The sequence below is a fragment of the Garra rufa genome, chromosome 25, assembly GCF_049309525.1.
Source record: "Garra rufa chromosome 25, GarRuf1.0, whole genome shotgun sequence".
Lineage (NCBI taxonomy): Eukaryota > Metazoa > Chordata > Actinopteri > Cypriniformes > Cyprinidae > Garra > Garra rufa.
The window spans coordinates 24,988,965-25,012,088 of NC_133385.1; the positions used below are offsets into that span (position 1 = coordinate 24,988,965).

General features: G+C 34.6%; 1 protein-coding gene across 1 annotated transcript in view; it reads right to left on the reverse strand.

The window, feature by feature from the left end:
• Nucleotides 1–20,566, reverse strand: part of grm8b (glutamate receptor, metabotropic 8b) — a 250,482-nt gene extending 229,916 nt beyond the window's left edge. The window contains exon 1 of the mRNA XM_073831290.1: nucleotides 19,836–20,566. Coding sequence (XP_073687391.1) covers nucleotides 19,836–20,342 — 507 coding nt within the window. The 5' untranslated portion in view covers nucleotides 20,343–20,566. The remainder of the gene's footprint in view (nucleotides 1–19,835) is intronic.
• Between the last annotated feature and the right edge of the window lie 2,558 nt (nucleotides 20,567–23,124).

Consider the following 23,124-nt stretch of genomic DNA (forward strand, 5'->3'; position numbering starts at 1 on the left):
TTTAGTTATTGTTTTATGGTAAAATTAATATATGTTGATTCAGTAAACTTTAATAGAATAGAAGCATTTTTATTATATGATACACATAATATATATTTATTGTTAAATATATTTTAATTATTTAAATATACATTTATACACACATGCATATATACACAAATTTAATTCAAACTTGTGTCTTTTTCATTATTATAATATTTATATATATATATTTAAAATATATATATTATTAGTTTTTTTATTCAAATTTGTATTGTCTTTTTATGATTATAAAATGTATATTTTTTTCGTTTTTAGAAAAAAATATTATTATTATTCAGTTTAATTATTTAAATATTTTAGCTATTAATTATGGTAAAATTAATATGTTGATTCGGTAAACTTTATTAGAATTTTTTTCATATAATAAACATAATATATTAATTGTTAAATATATTTTAATTATATTTTATTTATATATATTTATATTTAAAAATACATTTAAACACATACATTTATATATATATATATATATATATATATATATATATATATATATATATACACACACACACACACACACACACACACACACACACACACACACATTTTTATTCAAATTTGTATTTTATTTTTCACGATTATAATATTTATATATATATTTTTTAGAAACTATTTTATTATTACTGTTGTTCATTTTGTATTTATTGTTTATGGTAATTATTACTTATTATTATTTCATTATTTAATTATTACAATGATAATTATTATTAATAATCATTTATTATTATTTGTTATTAAATATATTTTCATTATTTAAACAATTAAAGGTAACATTTTATATTAATGTTTTTTATTGTAATATTTATATTTATTATTTATTATTATTGTTATATTATTATTGTTATTATTATTAATTTTAAATATTAAAATTATTAATAATATTTGTATTATTTATTATTACATATAATTTAATTAATGGACATGCACATATACACACATTTTTATTCAAATTTATATATTTTTTGCCAAGTTAATAAACTTAAATAATTAAATCAGTTATTGCCATTCCAGCTAAAACTAAACAACTAATCAGAGAAGCTAATCTAATGCATAACCTTACCTACACATTTTTAGTGTATTTCTGAACTGACCAGCACCTCTACTGACAATTTTTAAAAAGTAGGTATATTGGATCTGGCTGCAGTAGCTTATCTGAAAATGGCAGTACTTGCAAGAATGTGGGAGCTCAATCGACTGCATCCACTTGTGGGATCCGTTTCATACATATGGATGCTCAACCACAGGCTTTTGCAAGTGCAGTGATCGATTGAAGCGTTTGAGTGTCGGTGGAGGAGTGGTCAGTGGTGCTGATTCACATGCCCTCATCACTGAGGGTGAGTTTTATTCAACTGCTGTCATATGTTTAGGTCTGCCTGACCGATTAGAGACGAGAGCTCTCATTATTGGGGCCTCAGGGACAAACGAAGAGAGAGAACGCTGCGGGATTTCTAATTAATTTGGCATCCTAATCCAGACATCACACTGAAGGAGTTTGACACGTTACAAAAGTACTTAACAGCAATATCAAGATACACATTAAAGTTGCTCACCAAAAAATTACAATTTGCTGAAAGTTTACGTACTCTCAGGTCAATATGGATGAGTTTGTTTCTTTATCGGAAAAGATAACTCACCAATTGCTTGCAATTGATTACTCACAGTTCTGATGGCACCCATTCACTCCAGACGATCCACTAGTGAGCAAGTGGTGAAATGCAAAATTTCTCCAAATCTGTCCCTATTTAGAAACAAACTCATCTACATCTTGGATGGCCTGAGGATAAGTGTCATTTCAGCACATTTTCATCTTTTTGGGTGAACTATTCCCGTAACTGCAGCATTCATTTAGAAACTGCATAATAACCAGATATAAGTGATGAATTTGTGACTAAATAGGCTGTTTAAACATACCAGTTCATACCCATCCTGTCAACGGCCGAAATGAAAGCTGAAACGCAGCCAGAATGGAACAATCACATTTCTTAAGAGCAGAATGTCCCAGTAGACATCCCAATGCTGCATCTGCTTTTCATTTTATTTGTTTCCACTGCTGGTTTCTATTCAAAAAACTGCGGTCCCACCAAAATGACCAATTCCTCTTAAAAGATTAAATGACCCATAATTACTACTAAATCACAAGTGCATTTGTTAAATAACAGACAACAGTAATAAAGCAGCAGCACTTCCTGAACAGCCAATATTGCAAAAATAATGACTGTATCAAAACAGGTTTCCCTAAGCACTCCCCCGCAGTGCTCCAGACTAAGAATAAATGGTTTCAAGCATGCTATTAAGTTGATTATATTTAGTGTTCATGTGCATCCATGCAAGGTTTCACAAATATCATCTTGTGTGCGCTTTTATTTCACACACACTACAAACACAGCATGAACCATGATTAGGGCTGTCACTAACGATTATTTTGGTAATCGAATAATCGGTGGATTATTCTGTCGATTAATCGAGTAATCGGATAATTATAATTACTTTTTTTTTTGTAGTAATAGATACAGCATGAACTGTAATTAGGGCTGTCACTAACGATTATTTTGTTAATTGAGTAATCGGCCGATTATTCTGACGATTAATCGAGTAATCGGATCATTATAACAAAAAAATTTGCAGTAAAAAAAATATACAGCATTACCTGTTATTAGGGCTGTCACTAACGATGATTTTGGTAATCGAGTAATCGGCCGATTATTCTGATGATTAATCGAGTAATCTGATAATTATAATACTTTTTGTAGTAATAAATACAGCATGAACCGTGATTCAGACTGTCACTAACAATTTTTTTGGCAATCGAGTAATCGGTCGATTATTCAGATGATTTATCAAGTAATCGGATAATTATAATAATTTTTTGTAGTAATAAATACAGCATGAATCGTAATTAGGGCTGTCACTTATTTTGGTAATCGAGTAATCGGTCGATTATTCTAACGAATAATCAAGTATTCTGATAATTATAATTACGTTTCTTGTAGTAAAAATACAGCATGAACCGTGATTAGGGGTGCCACCAACAATTATTTTGGTAATCGAGTAATCGTTTAATTACTCTGACGATTAATCGATTAATCGGATAATTCTAATAATTTTTTTGTAGTAATAAATACAGCATGAACTGTGATTAGGGATGTCACTAACGTTTATTTTGGCAATCAAGTAACCAGATGGTTATTCTGACGATTAATTGAGTAATCGGAAAATTATCATTAAAAAAAAATTGTAGTACAAAATACAGCATTACCCGTTATTAGGGCTGTCACTAACAATTATTTTGGTAGTTGAGTAATCGGTCGATTATTCTGATGATTAATCAAGTAATCGGATAATTATCATAAAAAAATTGTAGTAAAAAATACAGCATTACCCGTTATTAGGGCTGTCACTAACGATTATTTTGTTAATTGAGTAATCAGTCGATTATTCTGACGATTAATCGAGTAATCGGATCATTATAACAAAAAAAATTGTGGTAAAAAAAAATACAGCATTACCTGTTATTAGGGCTGTCACTAACGATTATTTTAGTAATCGGCCGTTTATTCTGATGATTAATCGAGTAATCTGATAATTATAATACTTTTTTGTAGTAATAAATACAGCATGAACCGTGATTCAGACTGTCACTAACATTTTTTTTTTTTTGCAATCGAGTAATCGGTCGATTATTCAGATGATTTATCAAGTAATCGGATAATTATAATATTTTTTTTGTAGTAATAAATACAGCATTAATCGTAATTAGGGCTGTCACTTATTTTGGTAATCGAGTAATCGGTCGATTATTCTAACGAATAATCAAGTATTCTGATAATTATAATTACGTTTCTTGTAGTAAAAATACAGCATGAACCATGATTAGGGGTGCCACCAACAATTATTTTGGTAATCGAGTAATCGTTTGATTACTCTGACGATTAATTGAGTAATCGGATAATTATCATAAAAAAATTGTAGTAAAAAATACAGCATGAACCATGAAAATGGCTGTCAATAATGATTATTTTCGTAACAGAGTAATCGGTCAATTATTCTGAGATTAATCGGGTAGTAATAAATACAGATTGATTATTCTGACAATTAATCGAGTAATTAGATAATTAATTATATTAATTAGATAAATAAATAATTATAATTATTTTTTGTAATAAAAACAGACTGTGAACAATAGCCTTTACTTAAATTACTTAAAATATGTATATAATAGCAATGAGGCAATAGTAAGTAGTTCAAATAAAGTATCAAAAGCAAGTAATCATACAGTTTATTTACTGTGCAGTATTTACTGTGAAATGAGCCGCTCTGAGACACGCGTATGTAACCTACATTAATGTAAATTAAAAAGCACAAATATAAAACCTGCCTTGCATATGTTTATTTAATTAAACCATTGTGTTTGTGAATTCACAATAGCATTATGCTTTATTATGATTTTTAAATGGGTTTAATATATCATGCAGCCTTTGAAAGTCTAATAATTGGTGTCCGTGGAATGCACCACTTCCAGTATTTTGCTGGTTACTCGACATGGGCAAAATGCAGTCAAGTATTTTTTAAATAGAGTACTTGAATTGAATCAAGGAATCGTGACAGTCTTAACCTTGATACATATGATTCCGAAAAATTGCTCAAATTAACAGATTCTTTTTAATGAATCAGTCTAAAGGATTTACAAAACGGTTAGCAGTTTGAATCAGATTCACTCACTCAGTGAATCATTGAAAACTGTCCTGATTTAACAATTGACTCACTAACTGAACAATGACTCATTTTTTGAATTATGTCTGTTCAATCATTGAATTAATCATCAAGGTGATGTATTAAGTTTTTGAGACTCCTACTGAGACTTCTTACTGACTGGTTGCTTAGATGATAATGTTTAAATAAAGGTTTATAACTGTATTTATTATTTTCTAAAAATAACCACCTTTGACTGTAAAGCCCTGGATTTATCAGGGTTCTTCTCATAATATTTGAACTACAGAGAATATTAGATCACACATATACACACAAGTGAAACACTAAAACAGTTCTTGTTAAAACCACTGAGGCAAAAATAACTTTTGGGGATCACTTTGGGACAATAAGGCATGATTCATAGGGTGATTCATTCTTAGATAATGTGTTCTCTAATGAACGGTTTAGTTGTTTAGACATCATGTTGAAGTCTTTTCAATACTGACCTGAAATAACAAGGTCTGTTCGCGAGAACAATATTGGTTTGGTTGAGCTGGTAGATTTATAAGCTGCTTCCCACAAATTATTCAGTAAACGATTTAGCATAGATATGACAATAAAACTAGACATACTGTGCTCTGATCAAATCTACATATTCATATTGACATTTAGTGCATACTAGGCTTGATGATATGCAGGTAAACCATCTAAAAAAAAGACCAAAAGCCTTTGTGGTTTAATTGACACTGTTATTGCCTTAAATATTTAATGTTCCTCAGTTCGCAGCAATACATTATGTGCCACTAATTCACAGGCAGTTAATTCACTCATGTATCATTCATGAGGCTATAGGCACATATGTTGAAAATACACAAAAGTTTCACTTAAAGGTGTGAAAAAAGTATGCAATTACTTTAACTCCTACTTTAATGTGCAGTGAGAACTATAAGCAAGTCATTTACAGGTTCAATAAAGAACGTAAGAATTTATCAACTTTTGAAATTACTGTAAAAGACACTTATGCTGGTTCTTACTCTGAAAATACTTTAAAAGTTGCAATTACCTTTATTATTATTTTTTTTCCCTTGAAAAGCTCTTTCAGGTTTTTTGAACTCTCCATTTTGAAGTATACAGCAGATTACGAAATATGGCATACTTTACTACTGTACAGTATCACTTAACAAAATGCCGAAATAAGCTCATCTACATTGCAAACCTGAATTTATGGCAATTTAAAATGCTTGTCTCCATCATTCGATGAGTAACTGATGCTGTGTTCATCTAAATCTAAATTAAATTGTTTACCGCCTGTTCTCTGCACGCATTATCACTACGGCGTTAATTGCACCAAATAGCAATGAGTTTTAAATACAGAGCAATCTATAATAAGCCTAATAAGATAGACGTTGAGCTGAAATACCGCAGTGTTTAGTGAATTCGCCCCTCAGCGTTCTTCCTGTCCTACCCTTAAATTCACAAGGACTTGATGCAACCAGTGTGAAAACTCAATGGGATCATTTCCTAGATGTTCGCAACAGTTTGCAAACCCCGAATTTGCTAAGATATTACTTTCAAAGTGGCTTTCTTTTTGCTTATTTCTCTGCGGAGGTTCGTAACTGCTGTTGATTAGCCCAATTACTGTGGTGTAATCAGCAATTTGATGATGTGCATGTTTCCAGTACACTGCAGAATCTTACATAAGTGCAGTTTGGTGCTGAGAATAGAGCAGAGTAAAGGCCTAAAACACCTATAGTTTGCTATAATCTGAAGATAGAACCGCATAGACTCTACAATAGCAAGAATAGCACTCAAAACAGGCTTATAAATAGCATCTAGACATGTTTTTTTGCACTCATCCAGGTGCAAATGATGGTATCATTCATGGATGTTTATGTAGCGCCTTGAGACAATTTAATGATTCCAGATTGGATTCTTCTTAATGACACGGTTTCTTAATCACCTTTATTAATGATTCTTTCATGTACTTTTCAGAATGAAATATTTAGAAAAAAATGCAATTCCATTGCCAAATGATAAAATAATTATGATTATGAGTATATTATCATTTATATAAAAAAAATAGCAAAAGTTGTTTAAACAGACTTTTTAACTTTTTAGAGGAAGTTATTATCAGTTATAGAACTCAGTTATTAAGTTATTCACTGAGGTTTAAATCAGTGTTGTTTTCGTCAACGATGACAATGACGAAATCATTTCGTTGACGCCACTTTTTTTCATGACGATAACGAGACGATGACGAGATAAAAATGGCTCGTTGATGACTAAAACATGACGAGACGTGTGTGAGTTTTCGTTGACGAGACGAGAATAGACGAAAATGTTAGTGGGTGGTCCGTCAGACGTTTAAAATGCATGACATTTCCGCTTATTGTGCATGCCAATTAAAACTTAAAAAGTATCTGACGCTATGGCAAGCCGTTTTAGCATTAAATACTCTTTGCTATACTAGTATGGCAAGCCGTTTTAGCATTCCATCCTTGTTTGTCTTTTATGTTCTAAAACATTCCTTCATTATTGTAATTATTGGTGAAAATAGTCGATCCGGAAGCTCACATTGTGTTGAACTATAGATCTGCTATTTTCAGAACTTATAAGTGACACTACCCAACAGCAAAATACTTACTGACCTACATTAATTTGTTAAAAGCCTACTTTTTTCCCTTTTTTTGACTAAAACTAGACTAAAACCTTTTTGACTTTTCGTTGACTAAAACTAGACTAAAACCTTTTTGACTTTTCATCGACTAAAATTGGACTAAAACTATCACATATAGAAGTGACTAAAATTTGACTAAAACTAAGAAGCATTTTAGTCCAAAAGACTAAGACTAAGACTAAATCTAAGATGGTTGTCAAAAACAACACTGGTTTAAATACCAACTTACTTGTTAAGAGTTGTTTGTTAAGAAATCAGACTACACTGGTTGTGCTTTATGTTTTTGATTCTGAACAGGTCATAAGAATCACTTGTTCAGAATTTGGAGTACATTGGTCACCCTGCATATTTTTGATTTAATAAAAACCACAACCTCCAAAGTACTTTTTTCATAAATCAAAATACATTAAAATGAAGGGACTCATAAGAATCATTTCTTTGCGAATCGAATGTAGCATTTGTTTTGTACTATGTTTTTGTGCTGTAGATTCATTTGAGATGTTACAGTAAATTCTGAGTATATTGTACAAAATGTTCATGTTGTAGAATAGTTGCGATGGTACCGAGAATTTTGAGTATTTTTGTACAAAATCTCAGCGCTGTAGAATTACGATGTTACAGTAGATTTTGAGTATTTCCGTACAAAATGTTTACACTGTAAAGTCAGCTGCGATGTTACAAAGAATTTTAAGTATTTTATACAAAATGTTTGTGCTGTAGAGTCAATTGTGATGTTACAGTGAATTTTTAGTATTTTCGTACAACTTGTTTTGTGTTGTAGAGTAAGTTGCGATGTTACAATGAATTCTGAGTATTTTCGTACAAAATGTCTGCACTGTGGTGATGTTACAGTAAATTCAGAGCATTTTTGTACAAAATGTTTATGTTGTATGTTGCATTGTTACAGTGAATTCTAAGTATTTTTATACAAAATGTTTGCGCTGAAGATTCAATTACAATGTTACAGTGAATTTTGAGTATTTGCGTACACTTTGTGTTGTAGCTGCGATGTTACAGAGAATTTTGAGTATTTTACACAAAATGTTTGCACTGTAGAGTCAGCTGCAAAGTTACAGTAAATTTTGAGTAATTTCATACAAGTTTTGTGTGATGTTGCAGAAAATTTTGAGTATTTTACACACAATGTTTGCACTGCAGAGTCAACCCTGCTAAAAAAAAAAAAAAGCATATGCTGGTTAGGTATGTTTTGGTGCTAGGATGCTGGTTTTAGCTGGCCATTTGCTGGTTTATGCTGGTCCTTTGCTGGTTTATGCATGGTCACCAGCAAAGGACCAGCATAAACCAGCTAAAACCAGCATCACAGCGCCAAAACATACCTAACCAGCATATGCTGTTTTTTTCAGCAGGAAGTTGCAATGTTACAGAGAATTTTGAGTATTTTATACAATATGTTTGTGCTGTAGAGTCAATTGCGATGTTAACAGTGAATTTTGAGTATTTTCGTACAACATGTCTTGTGCTGTAGATTCATTTGCGATGTTACAGTGAATTCTGAGTATTTTCTCACAAAATATTTGTGCTGTAGAGTCAGTTGCGATGTTACAGTAAATTCAGAGCATTTTCATACAAAATGTTTGTGTTGTAGAGTCAGTTGCGATGTTACATTAAATTCTGAGTATTTTCACATGTTTTCTTTTGTATATTCAGTTGCGATTTTATAGTGAATTCGGAGTATTTTCTCACAAAATGTTTGTGTTGTAGAGTCAGTTGCGATGTTACAGTAAATTCAGAGCATTTTCATACAAAATGTTTGTGTTGTAGAGTCAGTTGCGATGTTACATTAAATTCTGAGTATTTTCACATGTTTTCTTTTGTATATTCAGTTGCGATTTTATAGTGAATTCGGAGTATTTTCTCACAAAATGTTTGTGTTGTAGAGTCAGTTGCGATGTTACATTAAATTCAGAGCATTTTCATACAAAATGTTTGTGTTGTAGAGTCAGTTGCGATGTTACATTAAATTCTGAGTATTTTCACACGTTTTCTTTTGTATATTCAGTTGCGATTTTATAGTGAATTCTGAGTATTTTCTCACAAAATATTTGTGCTGTAGAGTCAGTTGCGATGTTACAGTAAATTCAGAGCATTTTCATACAAAATGTTTGTGTTGTAGAGTCAGTTGCGATGTTACATTAAATTCTGAGTATTTTCACACGTTTTCTTTTGTATATTCAGTTGCGATTTTATAGTGAATTCGGAGTATTTTCTCACAAAATGTTTGTGTTGTAGAGTCAGTTGCGATGTTACATTAAATTCAGAGCATTTTCATACAAAATGTTTGTGTTGTAGAGTCAGTTGCGATGTTACATTAAATTCTGAGTATTTTCACACGTTTTCTTTTGTATATTCAGTTGCAATTTTATAGTGAATTCTGAGTATTTTCATACAAAATGTTTGCACTGTAGAGTCAGCTGCGATGTTATAGAGAATTTTGAGTATTTTATACAAAATGTTTGTGCTGTAGAGTCATTTGCGATGCTACTGTGAATTTTGAGTATTTTCGTACAAGTTTTGTGCTGTAGATTTGGTTGCGATGTTACAGTAAATTCTGAGTATTTTTGTATGTTTTGTGCTGTAGAATTAGTTGCAATATTACAGTAATACACTAAGTATTTTCGTACAATGTTTTTGTACTGCAGAGTCAGTTGCGATGTTAAAGTGAATTTTAAGTATTTTTGTACAATGATTTGTGTAAATTTTGATGCTTTACGCATTTAACATGCTTTACAGTGTAGATTTATTTGCAATGTTACAGTGAATTCTAAGAATTTTTGTACAATGTTTTGCACTGTAGATTCAGTGGAGATGTTATAGTGAATTCTGAGTATTTTTGTACAAAATGTTTGCAATGTTACATTATATTCTGAGTATTTTCACACATTGTTTTGCACTGTAGATTCATTTGCAATATTATAGCAAATTTTGAGTATTTCCATACAACAAGTATTGCGCTGTGATTCAGTTGCGATTTTACAGAGAATTCTAAATATTTTCATACAGTGTTAGATCATAGATTTAGCTAGGATGTTACAGTGAACGTAGTATTTTCGTACAATGTTTTGTACTATAGATTCAGTTGTGATGTTACAGTGTTTTACGCATTTAACATTTTTTTTACGGTAGCCTGGGTGTCCCCATGCTGCCTTCCGCGCAGCGCGATTTTATTCACGCTGGAAGGTAGCATGGAAACCATGGACCAAATTTTCACCTCAGATAGGGAACCAATCACAGAACGGGGAGGGAGCAGCAAGACGATGATGCCTTCTATGCGTCGCGACTCACCGAAGCAGTTTGTTTATAACTATGGATCCAGCATGGCAGCAAGTTATCATTCGATGCAGCCGTTCACATGTCGCGCCTAAAAACGCGTGGAAAACGCTAGGCACGTCGCTTTCTCCTTTCCAAACTGCTCTGTAGCTTGCGCATGGAAAACGCGAGCGCGTCGCAACCGCGTCGCTTCCATTATGCGCGCGCATACCGCGCATCTACATTTGAAATAACGAACTTTAGCTTGCAAAAGACGCGACATGTGAACGGCCCCTTAGATAGTGTTCTAAGTAGTTTAGAACGCAAGTTTATTTTGAAAAAAGAGCAACTTTTGGCGTTAAACCATCGCTCTGTATACGTCATCCGGTATGATTGAAACGATTGGCTATGAGCTACGCACAGGTGCATTTGATAGACATTCTTAGTGCCCAATAAACGGCTCTGGGCATTCGTAAACCACGCCTCAAATACGAGAAAATGAACATGTGGTTCCCAGACCACGAATCATGACGAAGTCATAACGTGGTCTGGCGTTAGCCAGGCTAGCTTTACGGTGTACATTAATTTGAAATGTTACAGTGCTTTCTAAGAATTTTTGTACAATGTTTTGCACTATAGATTCAGTGGAGATGTTAAAGTGAATTCTAAGCATTTTCCAACATTATGTTTTGCGGCTAGTTACCAACAATATTTTTGGTTAATAATGACGTTGATGTTGGCACAACAACACGCACTATTTATGTAGCAACTCCTATTTATGTATTGCTTGCAGAAAAAAATTCTAAGCAGAATACCTGGCTACTTTTGAATGGACCATAAATGGAAAAAGTACCTTGACCCCTAACATTACTACTGTACCTTCTAAAATAAATCTCATCCGATGGAGTATGACAATTTTCGCCATCCAAATGCTGCATAGTCAAGAAACATGCAGCCCTCTTTTTAAGCTTCACGCTCTATGACCTCATTTCCTGTCTTGTGCTAAAACATATGCCCTCAGGTGGACTGACCCCACTCATATCTCTTCACCGAGTCAATACAGGGTGACAGTCACACCAGTGCTCTGACCACATTTCATCTCAGTATAAGAGAGTTGGCGTAGGAGGCTGGCATGAAAACACAGATGTTTTTTTCACAGCCTCGGCTACAGGAAAGAATGAATATCTTCCCTCCCCCGTTTCTCTGACTGTGCTAAAGCTGTGTATTGATTAAGACTGCAATGCGACGCTTCACCTAATCTAATGCCATAATAGAGACCTGGAGGTGGCAATCATACCCTGAATGCCAAACAAATCAAGCCGATTTACACACATGCACATCCACATTCATATTCATTCACGGCTCATTCCACAAACTGATCGCTTTGCTTTTAAAGCAACATGTATTTACAAGTTTTGGGGTTTTTTTTAGACAAATCCAATCTACCTCTAACTGAAACTGCACTTTTCAGCTACTTCATTTTGTGAAAAAGCAATTATTTTATTGCATTATTCATTCAGATCATTCAAGTATGAAGCAATTCTTCAGGGTACCTTATTAGCAAAATCATTATTTCTTAAATTGAAAAACACACATTTGCATGCATGCACATCCGCATTCATTCATTGTTCATTCTACAAACTGATTGCTTTTAAAACGACATGTTTTTACATGTTTTTCATTTTCCTTGAGACAATTCATTAATTTATTATTATTTCTTAAATTAAAAAAGCATGCACATCTGCATTGATGCATTGTTCATTCTACAAACTGATCACTTTGCTTTTAAAACAACACGTATTTACAGGTTAATTTTTTTTTTTAGAGACAATTCATTAATTTATTTTGTCCGGAAGCAATTATTTTAGTGCATTATTTATTCATTCAGATCATTCATGTATGAAGCAATTCCTTTAGGGCACCTTGTTAGTAAAATCATTATTTCTTCAAATGAAACAAATAAATCAATAATTAAAAATACACATTCACACATTCATTCATATGCATTTCACAAATGTTTTTTAGCTTATGCAGTCGTAGTTAATATTTTATTGCTTTATTTATTTATTCAGATTATTTGTGTGTGAAGCAGTAGCCTTAGGGCACCTTATCAGTAAAGCCATTAATTCTTGAAATCAAAATGAAACAAACAAACAGAAATGAAAAAGAATAAAATATTAAAATTAACAACATTAGATTTGATCTATTCAATTGCGAAAAAAGACAAGTGGGTAGCTTCTGACTGATTAAATCACAGAGCTGGTAAACAAAGAAATCAAACAAGTGATTCCAAACAGCATCTCACATCTTCAAAATCCAATAAATGCATCAAATGTCTTCAACGTCAAGCAATTTGTTCATTTTCTATTAAGCACACACCCCCAACATCACCTCTGTCTGTTCTGCTGTGATCTCAGGTGAGTAGCGGTCACAGTGTTTCAAGTCTTACGTCTGCATTACAGACTAGATGAATGAGATGGGCTTTACCTTTGCCCTGCAACTGGTGACCAATAAAGTCATTATCGGAACCGGATTGTGATGTCTTCTTTATTCTTTGCCTTCATGAAATATGTATGAATATATTTCACACTTCTGAGTGGATGAGCTGCTAAAATATACATGCGTGATTGTCTGAATTATTCTTAACTTCCCATTTACCTGACTGGGATAAAGTGCTCTGTTGCTGAGCTCAGTTGCTCAGTTGCTTTCGCCTTCATACACCTTCATTTTTTTCACATTTTATGTTACTGCCTTATGTTAAACTGCTTTAAATTGCTTTTTCCCCCACATCAGTCTACATAAAAACACAATTGTTACAGCTTCATAAATGTATTAAAAATTACAAAACTAAAATAAATACATTGCATAAGTATTCATACCCTTAAGTCTTGAGTTCCACCATTGAGTCGCAGTGGTGTTTGTCCTTCTGTAAGTTTCTCCCATCTGCATATATGATCATGGAGCTCATCTAGAGTAACCATTAGGTTCTTGGTCACCAGTCTAACCAAAGCCTTTCTCCATCAGCTGCTCAGTTTGGCCAGGAGGCCAGCTCTAGGAAGAGTCCTGGTTGTTTTCATTAAGTAACTTTTTTCATTAAGGGTAATTGAGATTACATGCTTCTGTGAACCTTCAATGAAGCAGAATTTTTTACTGAACTCTTCCTCAGATCTGTGGCTTGATGCAATCCTGTTTCTGAGCTCTACAGACAGTTCTTTTGACCTTAGGGCTTGGTTTTTGCTCTGATATGCATTTTCAACTGTTAGATCTGTGTGCCTTTCCAAATCATACCCATTCAATTGAATTTGCCACAGGTTAACTTCACTCAAAGTGTAGTAACATCTACAAGCAATATGAATGCTCCTGAGCTCTATTTCAAGTGTCCCAGATAAGGGTATGAATACTTATGCAATGGAATTATTTAAGTTTTTTAATTTTAATAAATTTGAAAAGATGTTAAAAACCTGTTTTTTTGCTTTGTCATTATGGTGTATGGAGTGTATGCTGCAACTGCTACAGAAAGCACTAGCTGAGTATTTGAATGTTGAGCAGCAGCTAATTGGCTGCTGATGTTAAAAGAACCAATCAGCTGCGTCATGCGAATAATGATGTGATTATATCTGACCTGCGCCATCTAGAGTTTCACTTTCATAATAAATCACATTCAAATTAAGCAGCTTTCTGTTGAGTTGACCAACTTGACACAAACCTGAAGAGAATCTGTGCAGATTGTTATAAAAATCACTAGATTTTGACTTATAATTTCTTCCACTGTTCTTTAACAAATCCTTGTTTGCTTTTTCAATATTTTTGTATATTTGAACCCTTTCCGACAGTGACTGCATGATTTTGAGATCCATCTTTTCACACTGAGGACAACCGAGGGACTCATATGCAACTATTACAGAAGGTTCAAACACTCACTGATGCTTCAGAAGGAAACTCAATGCATTAAGAGCTGGGGGGGGGTAAATTTAACTTATTTTGTCTACTTACAAAACATGTTAGTATCTTATGTAGCTTCTGAAGGTCAGTACTAAATGAAAAATATGATATTTAGGCAAAATAAGAAAAAAATGTACACATCTTCATTCTGTTCAAAAGTTTTCACCCCCGGATCTTAATGCATTTTTTTCCTTTTAAAGCATCAGTGAGTGTTTGAACCTTCTGTAATAGTTGCATATGAATCCCTCAGTTGTCCTCAGTGTGAAAAGATGGATCTCAAAATCATACAGTCATTGTTGGAAAGGGTTCAAATACATAAACATGCTGTGAAACCAAAGAATTTGGGGGACCTGAAGGATTTTTCTGAAGAACAGGGTCATTTTTATAAATTCAACTATTGTTTTCTAATAATATGACTATATGTAATGTCTTTTATGTGAAATATTTTATTCAGGTCAGTACTAAATAAAAAAACATGCATTTTGTATAATCCCTCTTATTTTGCAGATTCTGCAAGGTGTATGTAAACTTTTTACCTCGACTGTAGATGCTAGCAAACAGAAGTCATGCTTACCAGAGCTGTTAGCATTGCAACATAAAGCTACATCTGAAAACATTAGGAACAGCACTTAACGACACTTCACAAATATAGTCAAAATCATTAGCATTTATTTAAAATGTTAAAAGACTGTTAGCTAACTACACTAGCAGCAGCAAACGATAATTGGGTTGCACTAAATGAATCTCATCTCACCACATCCTGACAGAATTTCTTTAAAAAGTCAATGTGTAATCTACATAATACATCTACTTGACTTTCTCTTACTAAGCTAATTGCTAGCTCTGAGCTACGTTAAATCCAAGACAGAAACAAACCCAGTGACTTTCCTGTTTTGAGGCTTCCAGACACATATCACTTTCAAATGTCCAGTCTCTGCAGATCAATGAGAGGAAGGAGCAAAGGAAAGAGAAAAGACACTACGACGGAATTTGAGGGTGAGTAATCCAATTACATATTTTCTATGTTGTCAGGGACGCTCTAAAATTTCGAAAAACAGCAAAAGGAATCAAGCATCTACTGCCTCAGCTTAAATTGATCTGTGAATGCTTGTGACTGTAGAAAGAAACAAATAAAAAAAAACACAATCAATATCTGATTTAAATGACTGATGCACAAGGTAAGGAACAATGCAGTAGCCAGTTAACAAGCTCAATACAGATAAACTGGTGAAGCCAGACATCTCACTTCTTCTGAAGTCCAATGATCACATTATATAAACTTTTTGTATCTTTCCTTCTCCAACCATTTCTAAGGTTCTATTTTCAAAGATGAAGTAATGCTGTGTCTGATCTCTTTTGCAGTTGAAAAGGTGAATGCTTTCTTCAGATAAACACGACACCCATTATTTGATCCAATTACAAGCCAGCTATATTTAGTATCTGTAACAGACACTCAATTATTAATGAAGACATGAAACATGAGATAACCCAGTGGCAGTATTTTTGAGACTCAATAGGAGAAAATCTCTGCACAGCATAAACACCAGATAGCAGCAAATTAATCAGTTTAGGACAATCCGGAAAAATATTTCATCTGCAGATCCAGCGATTCAACACTATTGGAGATGCTTCTGAAAGTCTGACAAATTTCTATTCATTTATAATCATTGGTGGTTCCTGTTTAGTGCTCAAGAGACCCAAGCGATTATTGATTAGCCCTCAAAACAGATTCAATTACAGGCTACTATATCCACTAAAAGAGTCAGGGCAGTCCTGCCAAAAAGTGTGTGCAAGTGAATTCCTTCTGAAAGTGCATTTGAATCACTCTGAGAGATTTCCTCATTTTGTGTTTATAGCAGTGAGTCACGGACAGCAGGGCGAAAACGACGATAGATGCAAAATATAAAACTTAACTAGCCATGTAATCACACATAGTTAAAGTGAGCGAAGTATATATGCTTATTAATCATTTTAAAAAAGTAACCATGGACCACAAAGCCAGCACGGGTATACTTGTAGAAACAGCCAAAAATACATTGTACGGGTCAAAACGATCAATTTTTCTTTTATGCCAAAAATCAATAGGATATTAAGTAAAGATCATGGTTTGTGAAGATATTTTGTAAATTTACTACTGTAAATATATCAAAACGTAATTTTTGATTAGTAATATGCATTGCTAAGAACTTAATTTGGACAACTTAAAAGGCGATTTACTCAACATTTCGATTTTTTTGCACCCTCAGATTCAAGATTCCAAATATTGAAATAAATCAATTCTGGCCAAGCTGATTGTTATTTTCAGTTACCGATAAATAGCAGGTATTTAAATTCTATACTATTTTGTCTAAATAAAATACAAATGAAACACTAAGAAAACTACAAGCGAATTAAAGTATCATCACATTGTGTACACTATAAAAACATTTAGGTCAAAGTTTTGATTTACAGTATGCCTATACAAAGCCTTCCACAAATATTGGCACCCTTGGTAAATATGAGCAAAGGCGGCTGTGAAAATAAATCTGCATTGTTCATCTTTTTGATCTTTCATTCAGAAAAATCACAAAATTCGAACCTTTCATTGAAGTAAAACAATTGAAAGTGGAGGAAAAGTCACATTATGAAATAACTGATTTCTCCAATGCATGTTGGCCATAATTATTGGCACCCCTAGAAATGCTTATGAGTAAAATATCTCAGAAGTACATTCCCATTCATATTTACATTTACAAGAGCATGAAATTGTCCAGCAATGACCTTCCTGTTCCACAGGATTATAAATATGTGACCCTGGACCACAAAACCAGTCATAAAGGTCATAAAAGTCATTATTCATATATCATCTAAAAGCTGAATAACTAAGATTTCCATTGATGTATGGTTTGTTGGGATATAACAATATTTGGTCGAGAAACAACAATTTGAAAATCTGGAATCTGAAGGTGCAAAAAAATCGAAATACTGAGAAAATTGTCCAAATGAAGTTCTTAGCAATGCATATTACTAATAAAAAAATGATAACATATTTATGGTAGGAAATTTACAAATTATCTTCATGGAACATGATCTTTACTTAATATCCTAATGATAATTTTGCCCCATACTCTGTATTATTGGCTATTGCTACAAACACTGTGCTACTTAAGACTGGTTTTGTGGTCTAGGGTCACATATAAGGAACACAAAGGCCAAATACCCTTAATCATCCCCATTCATCACAAGGAGCAAAACCAAAGAATATAGTTTTGATGTGCAGAACAAGACTGTTGAGCTTCACAAAATAGAAAGTGGCTGTAAGAAAAAAGCTAAAGCATTAAAAATGTCCATTTCCACCAAAGCAATGATTAAGAAGTTCCAAACAACTAAAGATGTTACAAATCTCCCTAGAAAAGAATGTGTGTCTATATCTTCCTAATGCACATCCAAAAACGAACTCCAGCATAGTTGAACTCCATTCAGTTGTCAGACACCACTGGAACATCAAACAAGAATGGTTCTATGGTCAAATACAAGCTTTTTGGCAGCAAACCCGCCAGGTACTGCTGGATCTTTAATGCTGTGGACTTATTTTTCTGCTGGAGGTCCTGAACATCTTGTTCAGATACATGGCATCATGAATTCTGTCAAATACCAACAGATAAAACATCTAAACCTGACTAAAACTTTGCTAGAAATATTATAATGAGCCGTGGTTGGAAAACCATGAGGCGAAACTACACAAAGTGAAAGAAAATACACCCTATACTATATTAAATATGGTTTATTATGTGGGTCCTGAAGCAAAACCACTAAGCTAGAAATGACCTAAAGGGATAGTTCACTCAAAAAATAAATAAATTACCTCTTGATTTACTCAACCTCAAGCCATCCTAGGTGTACATGACTTTCTCCTTTATTGACGAATACAATCGGAGTTATTAAAAATGTCCTGGCTCTTCCAAGCTTTATAATGGCAGTGAATGACTGTTGAGATTTTGTCCAATAAAGTGCATCCATCCATCAAAAAAAGTACTCAAAAAAGCCTTCTGAAGAAAACTGATGTGTTTGTCTAAGAAAAATATCCATAGGTGTAGCATAAACTCCGGTGAGAATATGCTAGTCACGCAAGAACCAAGTTTTGTTTACAACAAAGGAAAACCAGTCTCCTCTTGGCTTATATTGAAATCCTCTGACATTTTTCTTTACAAATTCTCATTTTGTACTTCTAATTTGTGGCCGGTGTTTTCTTTTGCTCTCTCCAGTGTGCTTCTGTGTTTGTCACTTTTCACCAGAGCTTATGCTACACCTACGGCATTTTTGGATGAACTTTACTGGACTTTAAAATCTCAACACCCATTCACTCCCATTATAAAGTTTGGAAGAGCGAACAGAGCTCAACATTTTAGCCCGAGCCCGACGGGCCCTGCCATATTTATTTATGATCCTGACTCGCCATCTCTTCATTGGACGAACTTTTAACTTTTAAGGCAAGTAGGCTATTCGCTGAGTTTTGGTTCATCACTGTAAAACGCTCCTGTTCAAGGCCGAGACGGCAGAAAGCGCATCCTACTTGTTTTCTTTATTTTATAAAAACACAATGTTTTGTTGATATTGTGAGTGCACAGGAATAATGACGCCCCAATGATGTATTACTCATACCTTTATTTTTTTTCTAAATTTACTTAATTAAAAGAACGAAATGAAATATAATCACTTTGCTGTTACATACAAAACTAAACTATTGTTTAAAAAAAGAAGGGCTTGGGTCGGAGTCAGGCCAGACTTGGGCCGGAATCGGGCCAAAAATTCTGATAAGCTGTCAGACAAGGGCTGGGGCCTGAGTGTCTCGGGCCAGGGCCAGGCTAGGGCCTGTATTTGAGGCCTGTGCAAGGCTCTAAGAGCCAGGACATTTTTAATATAACTGTAATTATATTTGTCTGAAAGAAGAAAGTCATATACCCCTCGGATGGCTTGTGGGTGAGTAAATCATGAGGTAATTTACATTTTGGGTGAAGTATCCCTTTTTATTGGCGCAAATTCTTCCCTTACTTTAAGACAACGCCGTATCAAGCAGATGCCAACATGGCAGGTTGCATTCCATGCCCTTGAAACCTTGAAAACCATGATCAAAACTATGCAAAGTTTTAGAAAATACACCACAGACAACATTAAACATTGATTTCGTCTGGTTCTGCATTAAAGCCACCAACTAATAGCAAGCACAAACAGGAATTACCTTGAACAGGCGTAGAATGTTGGCCACCATGATGGAGACGGAGCTTGCAGCCGCACCTATCACCCCAATAATCTTGTCCGGCTTGGCAAAGATGGGCTGCTCGCCACTAGCGCATCGCACATCAGTAGAATCACGCTCAATGAGCGCCTGCACAAAGGTAAGCGACTGTTCCAGGGCATAGGTGTCGCGTGAGCATGTGTCCAATATACGTGCCCCCAGGGTCACGTTGGGTAGCAAGTCGGGGTCTTTGTTGATGAGGTCAATGGCGAAGAGCATGGCCTCCAGCCGATGAATACCCTTCTCCTTTTTTAGTTCCCCACAAGGGGCGCCACGCTCGCCCCTAGAGTGCACCGGGAAGAGACCTCCCAGGATGATATCACCATCCAGTCGTATAGAGTGGGCATATTCGGGAGCAGGAGGCGCCAATGGATCCGTTCGCTGGCTGACGGACCCGACCACCCCCGTCAGCAGAAGAAAGCAGCCATACCATTCAAAGGCACTCACCATTGCGGCATAAAGAGGATCCAGATGCACAATAGGTTACAAAGGTGGGAAGCCAGCAGGGACGGAGCAGAAAAACCAAACGGGGTCATCAGTGCCCCTCACTGGAGCAACGCAATCCGACGACAAGGAGACCATTGGATTCGCCTGGAGGCTTTTGGGGTGCCACACAAATGAGATGATGGAATAAGAGGCAATCACATAGTTGCTAGCTCCTCAGTTACAGAGGTCACAGACCATTAGAACCCTGTGTGAGAGGAAACAGCAAAGGAATACGCCTTCATCAGCAAAGATCAGGCACATTATTTATCAGAGCACACATATGCACTGCACAGCAGGGAGGCTCCAAGTGTGAAAAATGGAGAGCGATCAGTGCATTTGTGTATTCGCTAAACACATCTGATCTGACAATCGACTTTTAAAACATGCATGTGTTTATGCATAAATATGCATGCGTAATTAGTCTGTCTGACACTTTGGTTTGGAATATCTTTATACAACAAGTGAGCCAATGTGCTTTGCAAATGCTGCCTGGAATCGATCCCAGTGAAGAGCAGAAGATGGGATGTCAATGCAAGTCAATGCACAATAAGTTTCACTGATTCCTTGAAGTCGAATAAAAATCTCAAAGGCACAGTTCGTTTACTGAGCCTGGTGTCATTCCAAATGCATTTCTTTCTTTCAGAGAGCACAAATGGAGATGGCTCAGTCAGTCTTAGTCAGATGTCACATTCAATGCATCTTTTTCCATACCATGAATGTGAATGTGACTGAAAGGCAAAAAAGGTTTGAAATAACATGCAGGTGAGTAAATTATCTCAGAATTTCTATTTTCTCCAAACTGGCCCTTTAAGTAGACTACCTCTACAGTGCAAACTGTGGGCAATACATTCAACCCTATCAAATATCATTTGAATTCTCGCAGTTATAATTAATATGAACGAACAGAGCAAACGGATAACGCTGTTGCAAAAACTCATCAAATGCTAAACTATATACTACAAACAAAATAAAACTTTTAAACATTTAACCGTCAGAAATAGATCTTCCCGTGTCAAATAACTGTTTTGAATTAAAAGCATTCAGAATCAGCATCAGCATCTCACCACGAAACATTTCAGCACATCATAATAGCTCTGCAACAATTAAACAAATAAAAAAACACCATATTATAGAGCATTACAACTTTGCTTTAGCGAATATACAAAAACAACATTTTGAAAGCATTCATACCTGCAGGTGCATGAGCTGTGCTTGTGCGCTGATCGCTGCCGCTGCTTTGATGCTGCTGGGAGGGAGCGCATCATTTCTCGCGCAAATACTCCCACTCCGTTTTGATTGGTCTGACAATTTGGACGCTTTCTTCGCCCCGAGCCGCATCGGGACAAACTGGAATCAATCAGCTGCGAACGACGCATGGGAAGTATTAAAAAAATGGAAAAGACAAGAGTTTATTACGTGGAAGCTACTAACAGACAATGACACTGAAGTAACGCTCATTTGTTGTTTTTAATGAGTCGAAAAGATGCGCTGGACGCTATGATAGTGTCGTTGGAAGAAATATCTGTACTGTTCAGATTGATAAACACAAAACTGTAGGTAGAAATATCAATATTATCAGTTCAATGTGGCTTGACAGCTGGTTTGAGGAGATCAAGCTGTTCAACAGCCACTGCTGTGAATTATCCCATTGCGCCATCTTGTGTAAACACTGTGATTTACACAGAGATTATTGGATAGTTCTCCCAAAAATGAAAATGACACCACGATTTACTCAGTCTCAAGCCATCCTGTGTGTGTATATGCTTCTTTCAGACGAATACAATCCGAGTTATATTTAAAAATGTCCTGGCACTTCCAAGCTTTATAATGGGAGTGAATGGGGTTTAAGATTTTGAAGCCCAACTGTCGATCCATCATAAAAAGTAGGCTACTCCACGCGGTTGAATCCATACGTTTGTGTACAAACAAATCCATATTTAAAACTATAAATGAAAATCTCTAGCTTCTGTCTTAAGAAAATTCTGAGTTTAATATTTTAACTAGTATGCTAAGACATGCTAGACTGCTTAAAGGAAGGTTAGCCTACAGACTACAGGCAACATTTTACAGTGACATTTCTAAAAACAATTATAAAGTAATAAACAAACCTACCCTTGAAAAATATTCACTGGAGAGAAAAGTGTGACCTCGGTCTCCTATATGATGAAAATGCACTCCATAGTAGGAATGACTCACATCTAAACAGAAAATGGGTTTTGACAGCAATAAAGGGCAATAATTCCTTTCTAGTGGTGTGTAGCTCGCAGGCCTGTGGAAAGTTCAGTTTATAATATGTACTTTTTATATAGAGAGAGATTTTTTTTTTTTTTTTTTTTTTTGCTTTTCGTAGTCTCAGTGTGTATTTACACTTGGCCATATTATGTCTCATCAAAACAAACGAAAACGACACCTTGCAGAATCTGCAAAATGTTAATTATTTTGCCAAAATAAAAGGGATCAATAAATAAAAGGTGTTTACATATAGTCCACAAGAGAAAATGATAGTTGAAATGATGAATATGACCCCATATGCTTTATTCTTAATACTGTGTTGTTACCTGAATGATCCACAGCTGTTTTTTTTTTTTGTTGTTGTTGTTGTTGTTTTTTGTTTTTTTGTATGATAGTTGTTCATGAGTCCCTTGTTTGTCCTGAACAGTTAAACTGCCCGCTGTTCTTCAGAAAAGTCCTTCAGGTCCCACAAATTCTTTGTTTTTTCAGCATTTTTGTGTATTTGAACCCCTTC